The 16,129-nt window shown below is 42.1% G+C and overlaps 1 protein-coding gene across 2 annotated transcripts; it reads left to right on the top strand.

The window, feature by feature from the left end:
* Positions 1-839: 839 nt before the first annotated feature.
* On the top strand, positions 840-15,152 carry slc25a10b (solute carrier family 25 member 10b). 2 transcript variants are annotated; one of them, XM_084571489.1, is made up of 12 exons: positions 840-937; positions 2,621-2,862; positions 8,701-8,820; positions 9,213-9,327; positions 9,459-9,507; positions 9,595-9,636; positions 9,733-9,776; positions 9,861-9,931; positions 10,980-11,072; positions 11,176-11,253; positions 11,368-11,424; positions 12,188-15,152. In XM_084571489.1, exons 1-12 carry the CDS (start codon positions 880-882, stop codon positions 12,287-12,289), a joined length of 1,071 nt encoding a protein of 356 aa, XP_084427615.1. In that variant the 5' UTR covers positions 840-879; the 3' UTR covers positions 12,290-15,152. The 2 variants fall into 2 exon arrangements, with proteins under 2 accessions (XP_084427615.1, XP_084427616.1); XM_084571490.1 differs by lacking the exon at positions 840-937 and adding an exon at positions 2,292-2,317.
* The last annotated feature ends 977 nt before the right edge of the window (positions 15,153-16,129 follow it).

Genomic DNA, 16,129 nt, shown 5'->3' on the forward strand with positions numbered 1-16,129 from the left:
CCTGTAAAAGCTGTTTGACACGCGATGCTGTACCAACACTAGGGTGGCAGAGGTGAATTCCATTAAAGACAGGTAACGGGGCTTTGTGGAGATTTGGAGAATGGGTGTGTGGAGGAAGGTAAAGTAGAACTGTCATGCTGAAAATGTATTCATATTGGCGTAAGAGTTTGCAGAAATGCAATAGTTCTTTCAGCCCCAGAGGATGCCACTTGGTCAATCCCCATACAACGCAATGTTAAAACAGAATTCAATATTTGGGGAATAACAAACCTGTTTAAATTATATCAAGTCCTACAGTTACGCATAATTTAGGGACAGGTAGTGTACGTTTAAAGGCCTTGGTGTCAGACACCCGCCTCAGCTCCACTCAATCTTCAGGCGCTAATTTTTTATTAGCTCAGAGTCAGAGTTTGTGCCAAAACCCAGCTAACTGTAGTCACAAATTTATGAATTTTAGAGTTTCTTTGCTCTTACACCTTGAAGATGTATTCTATGCCCCCATCCCCATTTAAAACATCCGCACAAATGCATGAATATAAACTCATCTATTGTAAAGACTTAATTAAAAAACACAAAAAATGCCTTGTCGACAGAAAATAAATTATTCAACCAACAGCAACAATTTACCTATAAGGCTTAGCTGCAAATGCAATCAAACTTACTTCCAGTTACCTCTCAGCTGAGTGTTCAGTTTTACTAAATCCACACTCTAGTCCAACAGGTTGCAGTAATACACCTGCAGTCTGGTTTGCCAACTGCCAATCGTACCAGAAAAGAAGAAGCATTAGCAGAACAAGAAAAACCTGCTGCAGCCTCAGACTCATTTGCAGTGAGAAAAACAAAAAGAAAGTAGAAGGCTGAACAAGTGCGGATGAGAAAATGGTCGGGATGAAGAGAGATATAGTTTCTGTAGGGAGAAACGGAGGCGGTATTCAAGGTGAGATTCTAAGTTTTACTTTCTGCCTACAGTAGTATGCTCGCTAACATTAGCCTAGAGGGCTAGGATGTTTGGAATTGGTGGACAAACACTCCTTGCTTCTCTTTTAGGTTTGTGTCTCTCATTAGCTATTTTGAAAAAAACAAACAGACTTATTAATACAGATTTGATCTATCAAATGCTTGATATTAATCGAGGCTGCCTCGAAAAGTGTGCAAGCAGCCTGGGATGCTTAAGAGCAGATTTGTAAACACCTCATGTTTGCAATTAATCTTGGCTGAAACAATCTGACAGGAAGCGCGTCCCCGGACCACCACTATTACATTTTGATATCATCTTTATTTTAGTGCAGATGTGACTGAACTTTCTTAATTGCACTGAATTTTGACTTTATTTCTCCTAAAACAAACGCATTTTCATGATCCAGTAACTAACTATATACCAACGGACATGACATAGACATGATCTGCACGTCCATCAGACGTCTAATGTTTAGTGGGATAATACATGTGAAATCAATACTTGGTTACAAACTGTTTGGAAGCAAGCCAGACATGCTGCAGTGTAACCTCCTGTAAGGAACTCATTCAAATACTTGTTCAGTTACGTACGACCGTGATCAGAGACACACTTTCTGTGTGGGATAGCAACACTGGCATGTCATGTGCCAAAGCAGGTATCTATCCCTAGCCCCACAGCTACTTTGACACGACACTGGACATGATTTCTACATTGATCCTTCGTAGAAGTATACAGGAGTAGTCTAAACCCGCCGCAGCCAGATACAGCTGATTGTTTTCAGTGCAAAAGCGGTTCAAAAACTCGTCAGCACTTGAAGCCTTGTAGCCTATAATAAAAAAAAGAATGCAGTTGAAACACAGAAATCAAACCGCAACAAACTCCAGCACACAGTACCCACAGGACTACACACATCTGGCTGCTAGAAAGCCATTTGTTGAGGTCATGTTGTCCACTGTTAGGCCTGTGGAGTTTCTTTACTCAGAATGCACGCACCATCTTGAGAAGAGTAAACACTGCTTTTGTATCAGGACTATTTTATTTTTTATTTTTTTTACCCACAAAATAAGGTTTCCAATCCTCCTAATCGGACATGAAACCACCAGATCTGGCAACACTGAGCAGACTCTTTTTTTTTTTTTTTTACTTTCATTTTGCTTGAACGTCGACTGCTGTCCTCTTAAAGAGACAGGCCGACACGTTGTACTCCTGCAGCGGCACAGAGGATGTGTACCTCTTTAAACCCGCATGACGACCAGTAGCGGTGAAAGTGGGGTATGTGAGTGTGTGCTTTGCGTTGCTTTTAGCATTCTTGTACCCGCTGTGGACCTTTGGATCTCCACCACCCCCTCCCCAGGGCGGGTAGGCAGCTCCGCCGTCCACGGCAGCAATTGGCTGCGCTCCTCTTTTATCCGTACTCCCGCTTGTTATTGCGCTTCACTCGTACAAAAAACACACGAGACATCACACGCGCACACGCGGTCAGTTACGCACGCACGCACGCACGCACGCACACACACTCAGTGGCGTGAGTGCGCGCGATGCTGCCGGAATCCAAAGTCCCCTGACCGTGGCGCAGTGCCTTATCGGAATGTTTGAATAGTAACGAGGTTAGCCGTGTCCTGTAGACCAACCACAGGCTTCTGACAGCTGTAACCCCTGCAGGCCACAGAGCAGACAGCCCACAAGACCGGCGTGCCGAGGAGGACTCAAAAGAAGACAGGGACGGCCCTAGGGAGGACAGAGAGGGAGCTCGACCAGAGGAAGAGAGTGGCTGTAACTGTAACGACATCGGACGACGACAGAGCCCCTGCACGATGACTGAGAAGCGGATGTCGCGGTGGTATTTCGGCGGGATCGCGTCCTGCGGAGCCGCCTGCTGCACACATCCTCTGGATCTACTCAAGGTGAGGGAATGGGGGGGCTCTGTAACCCTCCGCCGGGCTGTGCAGGAGTGCAGGCCTGAACACCAGGACACAGCTGTTCACAGCGCGTCCAGATATCGATGATAGCTCGCTTTTAGTTAAAGTGCCTCACTCTGGAGTTCACCGTAATGTCTGGAGTGGGGAAATATAGGGCACGGGTCAGGCCAGATCACGCGTTTGCGTAATTTGAGGAAAATACTAGATCCTTGTTGTTGGATTCAGTGTCATTCGAGATCGCACTGACTGTGCTACGTGTCATCGCCTGGCAGCAGGTGTCTGTCTCTGTGTGTGAGAGAGAGTTTTTGTGATCTTGCATGTTCATTCTTGGTGATTTCGAACCGCTTTGCTGCACGGAAGATCAAACCAGCGCATCTATTCCAAATACCAAATCCTTCCTCGCTTTTGGTTGCGCTGAAGAGCAGCACATGACCCCGATAACACTAACTGGTGCACAGGAAGTCATGTGCTGTGTAATTATGTGGTGCAGCGAAAAGGTGCCCAGCAGTTTGCCCTAACTTGCTTTTAGGCATAAAAGGTAGTATTTAGCAATTATGTATTTCTATTTTGAGCGTGGCTTCATTACGGCACAGTATGCTTTCACCGAAGAAGAAAACAAAGTAAATACTTTGCATGATTATGAAAAGTGTTTCTATCTATCCAGAGAAGAAGACAGGCTTCTATTATAACAGTGCCTTGACAGATCATTTTATATGTATTTTTTACTTGGAGGCGGCTGTGGCTCAGTAGGTAGAGCGGGTTGTCCATGAACCAGAGGGTTAGCGGTTCGATCCCCGGAATGTGCCACATGTCGAAGTGTACACTACCCCCCAGTTGCTCCCAGTGCATGGCACTGGTGTGTGAATGTGTGCGTGCTTGTGAATGGGTAGATGTGTCTCTGACTGTAAAGCGCTTTGAGTACCAATAGGTAGAAAAGCGCTATATAAAAGCAAGGCCATTTACTTGAATACAACATATTGTAGTCCAAAGTGTTCTTACTGGTTTAGTGCTGAGCAGTGTATCCAGACTGGGTGCACGTGATGTGGATCAGTAAATGTGAGGCTTTTCAAACATTCAAGATCTGCAAGGTGTTAATCATGCACGGCTTTTGTGTTTGAGTCTTCTTTTATCCACAAAATCCGATACCCTCCCAGCTGGGTTGCCAGTCACAATACAGACACAGTTACGCCTAAAACATTGAATTGAATGCGAGAACATTCAAAGAACCATCAGTGGTAAATGGTCAATAAAAGGAACAAAAGACAGCCCACATATAATTATGTCATTAAATAATGGAAAATATGTCAAAAAAATGAAATGAAATGTGAATGAAATAGTGTGAGAAGATAATAAGTAAGTAAAATATTGCACGAAGACTGCAGAGCCATTCTTTTAATTGGTCTGTTTGACAAAAGACTGTTTGTACATGCCCTCAAGCTCCCGTGTCTTCTGCCAGAGGGCAGCAGAAAGAACAGTTCATGTCCTGGATGGAAGCTGTAGTTCATAATACTTTTTCCCGTGCAAAGGCATCGGGACCTTGCAGAAGGAAGCCAAAGATTCTTTCTTCTATTTTTATCACCCTCTGTTGTTTCTTTTTGTCAACACCCAAACAGCTAGCAGCCCTCACCGAGATGGAATATGAGAGCGCGCTCTTTATGGTGGGACAAAAGAAAGACACCATGAGCTTCGGCTCGTATTTACGAAGCACTCTCAGAAAGTGTAGCCGCTGCTGGGCCTTCGTTACTGCTGCAGAGGTGTTCGCCCCCCAGCAGAGGTCTTTTGAGATTTGCACCCCTACGAACGGACTAAAAAGTGGAGACCCTCTCCATTGATGTGATGGGGGGCGGGCTCTGCTCGGTGTCTCCTTAATTTCCTTAGATATGTTGGAGTTGAGGGACAGGTTATTTGCAGCATGCCATGCAGACAGCTTCTGGATCTCCATGATCCAGGCTCATATCATGATGGGTACAACTAAACCGTCTGGGATGATGATATTGAATATTGAATGACGTAGTTCCCGGGCAGTTTAAGGTAGCTCAGAGCTAAGTGGACGCCAGTGCCGATGGCGTCTTTAGTAGATCCCTGTTTGCTCTTAGCAAACTGATGTGGGTCAAAGGTAGGAGAGAGACTCGTTGTGACATGGTTAGCAATCAGTCTAGTCACTGAGGCTACAGCCTGACTGCTTTTTGGGTGCAGGGATGATGGTAGCCGACTTCAGACTAGACGCAATGGTAGCTTGTGACAAAGACAGGTTGAATATCCTGATGAGGACCCCTGAAAGCTGGTGTGCACAAGCTTTGAGTACTTCTCAGAGGTCTGGCAGCTTTCCTTGGATCCACTCTCATCAGTAGCCGCCTTACTTGATTCTACTTCTACCTCTCTCAGGTTCGCCCTTGTCATGCAGGATTTTTGCTCGGGATAAACGCGGATACGATCGCTGACCGTGACAATGTCCTTGCGTCACTTAATCATGTGAGAGAACAGCCTCTGTGTGTGCCTCAAAGTTCTGCAGTTCAAACATGCTCCATGGTGCATGTGAGGTATAATCTATTGAATGGAATCGTTGGTATGGGAGGCGTGAGTGAAACTGCATCTCAGTGATTGTAAAAGCCGTCAACATTCAGGTGTTGTGCCAACAACAGAGGTGAGTTCCATTAAGGACAGCTAGAGGGACTTTGTGGAAACGGAGAAAGGGCGTGTGACGAAAGCTAAAGTAGCGCTGTCATAGTGAAAATTCATTCATGTTTAGATGACCTTCCAAAGTCAAATGTCCCAGCACTCATTTCCTTGTTTAGTAAGCTTGCATTGTGCACCGAGTTTTTCTGTCACTTTCACTGCTCTCTCTCTCTTCACATCAAATTTGAAATAATGAACTAAAAGAATTATAGTCCACTGAGGCTTAAATCTTTCTTAACATAACTCTATGTGACCCATCCATTGAAGAACATCATTGTGATCTTTAGATAACAAAAAAAAAAAAAACACAATGTAAAACACAGAGGAACTCTAAGTACGTTCTGCTCTTAATAACCTCACAGTCAGGTAGAAACAGCTCAGAAGGTTTTAATTGCAGTTTATTCACCACACTGACATAAAAGCAGGACAAAAAGAAGGGCGTCTAAATTTAGAAGTTATATCATCAAGGAAGTGGATACTGACCAAACACACCACACACAGAAAATCTTGCCAAGTCATGATTTAGCGATTTCCTCTTTTGTGTTAACCCAGACACCGTTCACACGTATATAGCAGGGTTGTTAATCAAGGTTTATCTGACCTCACCTACAACGGCAACATTCATGCACACACATGACCTCATCTGGGTGTAATACTGTAATCCAACAGTCTGAGTGCAGCAACCTCACATGTCTGTTACATTTTATTATAATTCTTATTGTCGTCTTAGAGTTAATATTTTTTTTGCTGCCACTTTACAATAAAATAAAAATACAGTTAATATATATATAAAAGATTTTCAGCCTAACTGAGACCATCGCTCCCCGTCAAGCTACAGGCTGACTAGGCTAGATGGAATGGTACCTTGTGTTAGAGACAAGTTGAATATCCTGATAAGGACCAGTGAAAACTGGTCTGCACAGGTTTGAGTACTAGGTCTGACAGCTTTCCTTGGATCCGCTCTTATCAGTTCCCGCCGAACTTGATGTGCCTAAAAAAATGATTTGCAAATAAACGGCTAGTCAGCTCTAGCAGAGAGTAGAGATCCCGGGATTTGGTGTAATCCCGGCCACACACTTTGTGGGTTTTTGCGTGTCCACCACCCTCTGGCGCTGTTTCGATACCTATCCTCAGGTTCGCCCTCGCCTTGTTGTGGTGATCTCTGTTCCCCCGACCACAATCGGCATCCTGGAGAACTTCTGGTTCACAGATTCTTTTTACAACAGCTTTCTTTTTGCTCATGTTTTCCGCTTAATATGTTAATAGACGTATGCGTTGCATATTTGAATTTAGAACGCGATAAGAAAAACTAACGGAATGAATGAAAAGTGATACCAACACATATGTACTGTGAGAATGCTGCTGCAGCCAGCTGAGGCAGAATATAGATGAACGGAACATTCTGGAGCTGATATTAGTAATAAAACCTTCTTTAATACATCATCAGTGCAATCGTTTGGGGTTTGGGGTTTTACCACGATACTTAACAACACCCTCCCTTTGTCACTGCATTGGTGAGAATTAACGGCTGAAGAGTTATATCTTCATGACATTCATGCTCAGAATCACTGATGATAACCATGGGGATCCATAACGTTTCATCAAACAATGTCAAAATGGTCAAGATTTTAATATGTCCTTAATCTCAATATATACTTTTTTGCAGATGTTAGCATTCTAAACGAATCAGAATCAGAATGCCTTTATTGTCCTTGCACGCAGTAACAAGAGTGTAAAGTCATCAACGCAGACTGCATTAAAAAAAAAACACTATAAAATAAACAGTATATAAAAAATACAATAAGGTGCAGGTAAGAGAGCATCGTATATATTACAAAAAACACTCAACAACAACTCAACTGTAATAAATAAGTCAAATTTATGGTTTTGCATTTATTTTTAGCATATTAGCATGACACTTAGCTCAATGCGCTACTGTCCCTGAATATAACCTCACAAAACTGCTACCATGGCTGAAACCTCCCAGTCTTGGTTTCATTCCTTCTTTCAAAAGTCAGGTGATGACGGCACTGTGTGAAAATAGGTGTCGGAGAGAGGCATTATTTTAAAGTAGTTTTGATCATTTTAAAAGTTCTGAAGAAACGTTATTCCTATGCATTGTATTCAACGTAGAGTGCAAAATTGTGATAAAAATGTTATCAAGACATTATAACCTGTGCACTAAGTAATTCTCTGAGTCACTGCTGATAACTTTGAAATGTGAAGAAAAGATGAAGCGTTGGAACTTGGCACTCACTGAGAGCTGGGGTTGAAATGTTTAACTTAACGGGCTTTGTGTGGAAATCTGTGTGCAAGAGTAGAATATAACCGCTTCCTCTCTGCAGTGACTCAGGAGAAATGGTTCAAAGAGTGACGAGCGGAATCGTGGAGTTATGGCAACCCACTAATTGATCCCCGATGGGGAAATTCAGTAGATGCAGAATTTTCCCATGAGGGATTATTTAAGAATAAAAAAAGATGATGAAACGGGAAAGAGATTGTGTTTTAAACAGAAATGAGAACAGACAACTAACTAACATGTAGTAGAGCTGCTGACCTTGTCTGACAAGGACAGCACTCATACACACATTGTGCAAGTCATTCCGATGGCCTGATTACTATCTGGCATCGCTGTCTTCCTTCCCTGTCGTCAGGCTCTGATAAGGGCCCCTGAGGAACTGCATTATGCAAAATGAATTTTGTAGTTGGACCAGTACTGGAGAATAAAATTCAGCAGAACATACACTTTCCCCTACTTCATCGAAGTCTAAATGCCAGAGAAGGTTCCCAGTCATCCACGTCACTCGAGTCACTTCTGATACTGCTGAAGATAAATATGAAGCTTTGGAACTTGGCAATCATTTAGTGCTGGGGTCTAAATGTTTACCTTAAGGTTTAGGTTTAACTGGCTTTTTGTGGAAATCTGTGTGTAATAGTAAAACAACATGTTCCTCTTGGCGGTGACTCAGGAGAAATGTTTCAAAGAGTAATGAGTGGTATCATGGAATTATGCGACGCACTGAATGCCTTTGTAAGAGGTGTCACATTTAGTCCTTTAACACTGTGTCTATTGCCGCTATAGCTTCACTCAGTGGCGTGCATGGTTTTGTAATGAACACAAATCCTAACACATGACCGTCTTCCCAGGTGCACCTGCAGACGCAGCAGGAGGTGCAGAAGAGGATGATGGGGATGGCCGTTCACGTGGTGAAGAACGACGGGGTGCTGGCTCTCTACAGCGGCCTCTCTGCCTCCCTTTGCAGACAGGTACGTGTGTCCGTGTGCACTGCCGCATCTGTTCTTAAACCTTTGTGTTATTGTTGTGTTACTTATTTGCAATCTTCGGATAAATGATTTACTGAAATCATAGACCATGTTTATAGGCAAATGATCAGTAACAGGAGAACAAAAGATTACCAGACAGCAAAATGGTGACATTTGTGTTACATATTGTCATACGCACATACACCAATCAGGCATAGCATCATGACCACCTAATGAGACTCAAGGGTTGATCTTCAAACTGACATTGTTGGAAATTCCTGTACTCACATGTTGGTTTGTTGCACCAGGAATCTAACAACAAGGGGCATGAAATGCTTTGTAACACTCTCCTCTCCTCTCCTCTCCTCTCCTCTCCTCTCCTCTCCTCTCTCCAGATGTCATATTCCCTCACCAGATTTGCCATCTATGAGACAGTAAGGGACATGATGGGCAGCACAAGCAGTGGCCCAATGCCCTTTTACCAGAAGGTCCTGCTGGGTGCTTTCGGAGGTGGGAACACACATATTCTTCCTGTTGCTTCCTTGTGGTTTTTTCTCTCTGTCTTGCCCATACATACAGTATGTACACATGCAGTGTCAACCACACAGGACTATGTGCCAACTGGGTTTCTCTGCCAACAGGTTTCACTGGTGGGTTTGTTGGCACGCCGGCAGACATGGTGAATGTCAGGTAACACCGCATAATCACATTTCGTGGAAATGGCGACACTAAGCCCTCGAATTGCAAAATAAAATGTGAAATGTTTTTTTCTCCTAGGATGCAGAATGATATGAAGCTACCAGCGGAACAGAGGAGGAAGTGAGTGTTTTTATTAAAAAAAAAAAAAAAGAAATAATAGTTTATATGTTGCTCATTTCTAGGTAATTTAACATCAAATTTGTGCTTTTCCTCCAGCTATAAACATGCCATAGATGGGCTCTACAGAGTCTTCAGAGAAGGTAAATCCCACGCAGAACACAGTCACTTCATGTTAAGCTCACACAGTCATGATGTCTAACCTCACATCTCTATCCTGTCTCCAGAGGGTGTAAGAAGACTGTTCTCGGGAGCCTCCATGGCCTCCAGCAGGGGCGCGATGGTTACTGTGGGACAGGTAAGTCGTGTTAACTCGGCTGGCGGTCTGAAATAAAAGTCCTGCTAAATATCTGCAGGCCTTAAAGAGACAGACACATTCATACGGTTTTCCTTTTTCCACATTTTACACTGAGCGTGCAGACACAGGAACTCATCATTGCTGAATTATTTTCAGAGATGAATAAGCTGTTTGTTCAAATGGTTCCATTTAAACATCGTGTTATGCTTCATTTCACTTGTTGAGAGCCGTGTTGCTAGGAAAATGTGTGTTTCCAAAAATGTCACAGTATTTATGTGGACTGACTGAAGGTAACACAGTGAGGTATAGTATAGAAAACACTGCACTCTGTGTGCTCTAAAAATGACTAATTATCGAGGGCCGCGAGCAACAGAACAGTCTGAGAAGACATCCATCTGCTTCAGTCTTCTTTATTGATTGGTGTAATAAGGCTAGTAAATGACAGCTTTTTATTAATGAGTGTAATAAAGCAAACATTAATCTTCTTTATAATACTCGTTAATAGATTTTTTTTATGACACACAGTTTGCCTGTAACACAATATAGATAATATAGATAATGTGTTAATATTTTGCTCATGCAGAGTTTATATTCAATTTTTTTTAATATAATATGAAGAATTCACTGTCACATGACCCTGACTGATCCATCCAGTCAACACGCAGCTTTGTACAGTCAATATATTTCTGATCAAACTCATCAAACTCAACTAGAGCCAAATTCAGAAATCACTATATTTTTATTAGGGGTGGTACTGATTAAAAAAAAAATAAAAAAATTTATCTAATTAATTAGAGGCTTTGTAATTAATTAATCTCGATTAATCACATTTTAATCGCATAACAATAGTTGCCCCAAAAAGCAACATTTTTTAATTTAAATGGATTTTTGTGGACGACTGAATCAAATAATAGACACAGACATGAATATTGTATACTCAAGCTCTTTTAAAGTCTGATTAGCGCGCAGTGAAGGATGGTGGCTTGTGTGTTCTTATGCGTTTCTTTTTCCCACTAAAATGTCTCAACCGATTTATTTGGGCTTGTAGTTGGCGTGCTACGACCAGGCCAAGCAGCTGGTGCTGGGAACAGGCCTGATGGGAGACAACATACTGACACACTTTCTGTCCAGCTTCATTGCTGTAAGTACCCGGTTTTGCTCGCGAGCCCCGCTGGTCTGATTCAGCGGGTGTAAAGTTTACAGCGCTCCTCCGTCCACTGACCTCAGCTTGCGTTCGTCTGCAGGGAGGCTGCGCCACATTCCTATGTCAACCGCTGGATGTACTGAAGACGAGGCTGATGAGTTCCAAAGGAGAGTACACGGTGAGTGGATCCCTCCTTATCCCTTTTCACTGTCTCGTCTAATCCTTTTATTACTTTCTGCCTCTGGCTCTCGATCTTCAGTTTCATTTTAAAGCGGCATCTATCTCTCTTCAGGGGGTGACACATTGCTTACGAGAAACTGCCAGGCTGGGTCCGTTGGCATTTTACAAGGTAAAAGTTTACTTAAATTTTAATTATTCGACTCAGTGTCAGGATTAGCCTTTGGTGCCTTGATTCATTCTGACCAGACGGAACTGTTCCCTGGCTGCAGAGGATAAGTCAAAGCAAAGACCGCTGCACAAAACCATACAGTCCTGCACAGCAGTGGGTGCTGTAACAATATAAATCGTACCTCAAATGCACCTTAGGTCCCCTTGTATCTGAGAGTTAGTTATATCAGCAGGCAGCGCAGTTAATCTGTGATGGGCTGGGCCGTCTCATAAAAATTAACACACTGAATACTAGCAGATGGTTTGCCTACATTATTAATCTGAGGCATTTAGCTAAACCCATTCTCTAAAATGTGTATCTGACGTGGCATGAATTAGTAATTTAAATTAAACATGTCAGTCTGTGTTTGGGTCATTGTGGAAACACCTGTTAGAATTTTCATCTTACCAAAAAAGAAGAACTAGCTGTCCTGGTGTAAATAAATGGTGAAGGATGGCACTAGGGTATTATAAGCAACATTAGCACTAATGTGATAATCAACTACGGTACATTCATTACAGCATACAGTAGTGTACTTAATGTGCATTAATAAATATTACTGTGACTGTCCCTGAGTAATCTAAGAGTATATCTATATTCATCTTGGTTCCTGAAATAAGACATTAAATAACACATATTGTTTAGTTGAGCTTTAAATTGTCACCTGCAATGTCAGAAGAGTACAATGTCAGAACAGTAACCCGACGCTACATTTTTATTTCAGGGTCTTGTGCCTGCAGGGATCCGCTTGATTCCCCACACAGTTCTCACATTCATCTTCCTCGAGCAGCTCAAGAAATACTTCGGCATTCGCATCATCTCCTGAGCGCGCTCTGTGACCGGGCCCCTTCCTTCCATCCTCCCCGGCACTGTGACGGCCGATCACGGCCGATCACGGCGTCCCGTCAACACTCTGCTCCTCATCACTTGCAAGAAAAGAAGGGAAGAAAGGAAATCATGTGCATTTTATTAAAACACTCGCGCATGATTTCTTTTCTCCTTTGGTTCTACCTCTAACTCACATCTACAAGTTAAAGGTTTTATTAACTAAACTTCTGGAGCAAACAGTTCCCCTCCATCAATAAAGGCTTTCAGTACAGTGCTAAGACAGAAATGTAAAGGGATTATTACACCTGCTAAGAGAGAAAGGTCCTTTATAATTTCAGGTACAGGATGATACGTAGCGTCAAGTGTTGTATTTTGAGTGTTCATTTTGAGTCAAGTAAACTGGAACTCTTCTGTCATGTTGATGATAGACTACTTGTTAATTTGTATTAATTCCAAATCAGATTGTGTGATTTAATGTTTTAATCTCGCTTAAAGGTCAATAACGGTTGAAAATTGTAGCATACATGTGTTTTCTACAGTGCTTTATAACACTGCTGTCATATTAGGCCATGGCAGAGTTTAGGATTTAGCAAAAGTCCAACTTGTAAAGTGGGAAGCAAACACAGTGACACGTTTTCATCAGTGCCATCCTGACCAGTTTCTAATATTTCCTAAGAGCCACTGCTAAAGCAAGACTGAAGATGCTGTCATGTTACCGCACAGTAATCATTCCCTCCAGTTGTGACCAAACACGTTCAGTGTTGATTTATTTATTTGCGTTCTTGTTGCTCAATTCATACTTTAGAACTGGAAATCAACCGCTAACAGGTTCACACTGTGTTATCCTTTACATGACGCTCCCTTTATTTCATTCCACTGTCATCATTTCACCTGGAGTCTAGAAGGGAAGGGGACCGAGTTTGTGCGTCTTGTGATTTTAAGCAAAGAGGAAGTTAGATGGGGACGCTGTGAAACTGATAGCGCGGGATGTTAATAGGAGGCCGCTTAGGTTTTGTAGTTCCAGTGAAATTCTTTCAGACCACTTCATCTCTTTTAAGTTCTCGTTTGTTTCCGAGAGAAGCCTGTAGAGAATCGCTGCACAGTACATGTGTGGCATTTCCATCGTTGACGTTACTGCTTAATCCAATCTAATCTAATTTAACTTGATGCATGTTAGACTTTATGACTCAGGATGCTGCTCCTTTTTATAAGGCACTTTATATAAAAAATACCTGGACTCATGGGGGCTAACCAGCTGCAGAGAAACACACGCTGCGTGTTAAAACATGTTCTAAAAGTGTTTTAAGATGTTTTGATTTTATAGTGGTTCCTGTTAAGCGTGCTTTGTGGTTCTTCTGTCAGCTATTGTCTTACAATGACACTGACTCTGTGACACTGGGCCTTCTCTGTGCTGTGCCTGCTCTGTTAACAGAGACCTTCATCAAATCAAGTCATGTTGCCTTACACTATCTGTCCAGCAGGGGGCGGTGTCATAACGTGTGAAGTGTTTGTTTCCATGCATCCTAATAAGCTCTGAGATGATAACTGTTTGCCTGCGTTTGTTCATGTGTGAGGCACGGTACTGTAACTCGCATACACAGCAGTGGAACCGGAGGGACAGATCTGGGTTTGTGAATTTGCATTTTGTAGATCATTAACCAATGATTTTGGAATTAAAATACTAATTCAAAGGAAGTGTGTTTGTTTTCGTGTGTTATTATTGCAGTATGGCAGACACTGATTTGGAATAGTAAATCAATGTCTGTTGAAGCCACAGCATATTTTTTATAGTTATTATTCTTATTTTTGTCATTTCATAAATCGGCTGTGGACGCTCCAGGCCATTAAACAAACAGGGGGATCTTTGTGTTTCTGCTTCTTCTGCTTCACACAGGGCCATAATGCAGGATGTGATTGTGAATCTGTCTATACCCTCAAGGATTTGCATTCACCAGAATGAGTTTAATATTTTCCCCACTTGCCTGCAGACATAGGATCAGTACTTATTTAGCAGAATTACATCCTCCCAGCTTGAACCGCGCGGTTAAGTGGAGTGGTGGTATTCAGCCATAGTGATGAATGGCAGCAGAGCGTTCCTTTGCCTATATGAACATCGCTGCCTATTCCTTTATTAATACTATCCATCACATTAGTGGCTGTGACCTCTCACCTCTACCATTATATGCCTCTGCATGCACCTTTCTCATTTTCATACTAGTCAGGAGTGCTATTTTTGCACAGATGTGATATGTGTCTACAGTGACAAGGATTTTTTCTTTGAGAGCACTCATGTTCAGTTCATGTTTACTGGCATTCGATTCTATTTTATTTCTACAATAATCAGAACTGTCTCAAGACTGTGAAGAGTCCAGAGGCTCTAAGCCCCCAGGCGATCACTAAGGCAAAGAAAATTCTTCCGTTTAATAGAGGAAAACCTTGATTAGAACCCAGCTCATACTGCAACACGAGATAAAATGTTGGTGGGACAGAAGAGAAGAGAGGAGAGATTATCATACATGCACCAGAATAAAGCAGTTTTGCATGCAGCGTGCGTACAGCACATAATATAAACATGATTACGCGATACACATCTTGTGGTGGTGTTTGATACATTCAAGATTGATAGTGATAGTAGGATATTCAGGGTCCAGGTTCTGTGATACATTAACTGATCTGTAACTATTTCCTCCTCTATGGACAAAACACTGACAGCAGCGATAAGGGGAATTATTTTATTACAAAAATCTTTGAATAATCCACCCTTTGGTATTGTGTATTTTCTGATTAAGATAAAATGCCACGTTAATTCAGTTAACAACAAGGGACTGGGCAGTAGATGCATTTTTTGATATAAAACTTTATATATCTACGATGAAATACACGCAGATGAAAAGACTGAGCTACGAGTATTGTACTAAAATTCCTCTGCCTTCAGGTCAGGGCTGAGTTTTAACTGCATTTATATTCTGAACTTATGATGTTTGAAAGTGACGATGTTTTTCTTTATTATTACTAATTGTTTAATTTCTGTTTGCATCTCACAATGTTTTAATTAGTGTGCCCTTGCAGCTCATCCTTCACTCTGAAAAGAGGTGATTAAAACTATGATATGCTAAGTGGATCTTACAATAATGTACGTTGCCACTGGAACAAGAATTTGTACCTCGTGTTTCTTGTCAAGGAGCGGCACTGAATAATGAGCAGGGAAAGTCAAGGTTTTAACTATTGTGTGTCGTGTGAGTGGGAGTAAATTGCAGCTTTACGTTTTGAAGCCAACTATTCCTTGTTGTTAGTGTAACATAAAATGAACACGGCTCCAAACACTGGACCAGAATCAATTAGCCATGTCAGTAAGTGCATCAGTATTGGATGCGAATAAAATATTGGGGATCAAGATTTAGTTTTCACAGAATAAGAAAATGTATGTCTTCTGTAGGAACTGGAGGGGATGTGATTTGCCACCCGGCTCCACAAATCAATATTTTCACATTAACAATAATCCAGATCATTCATAGTCATGTGAATGGGGTTACTGGAGTTGACAAATCCACACAGAGTTATAACCTTTGCAGGTCTGCAGCCCTGTAAGATTTATAAGGTTTTACGCACATTCATTGTACAGCAGTTTCCAGCAAAGCCTGTGCACTCAACCTGCCCTGCACCAAACAGCAGGCAGTCACTGACTATTCTCTGAACACAGTGGAGCATTAACAGCTAGCACGGCTTTGAATTCAGCTGTTTAAAAAATAAATAATGCAGTGATCTTCACTCAATCAGCTCTGTTTATTTTGTGGTTGATCTGATTTCACTGAGCAGTGGGTCCGCCTATAAAGAGCAG

This window comes from Chelon labrosus (assembly GCF_963514085.1).
Source record: "Chelon labrosus genome assembly, chromosome: 2".
Classification (NCBI taxonomy): Eukaryota; Metazoa; Chordata; class Actinopteri; order Mugiliformes; family Mugilidae; genus Chelon; species Chelon labrosus.

What these genes read in the sequence shown, in the direction of transcription:
- slc25a10b (XM_084571489.1), top strand. Translation starts at nt 880, where the DNA reads ATGGTCGGGATGAAGAGAGATATAGTTTCTGTAGGGAGAAACGGAGGC. An exon ending in CCTGCTGGGTGCTTTCGGAG is followed by an intron (nt 9,328 to 9,458) that starts GTGGGAACACAC and finishes CTCTGCCAACAG; the next exon opens with GTTTCACTGGTGGGTTTGTT. An exon ending in CTACAGAGTCTTCAGAGAAG is followed by an intron (nt 9,777 to 9,860) that starts GTAAATCCCACG and finishes TCCTGTCTCCAG; the next exon opens with AGGGTGTAAGAAGACTGTTC.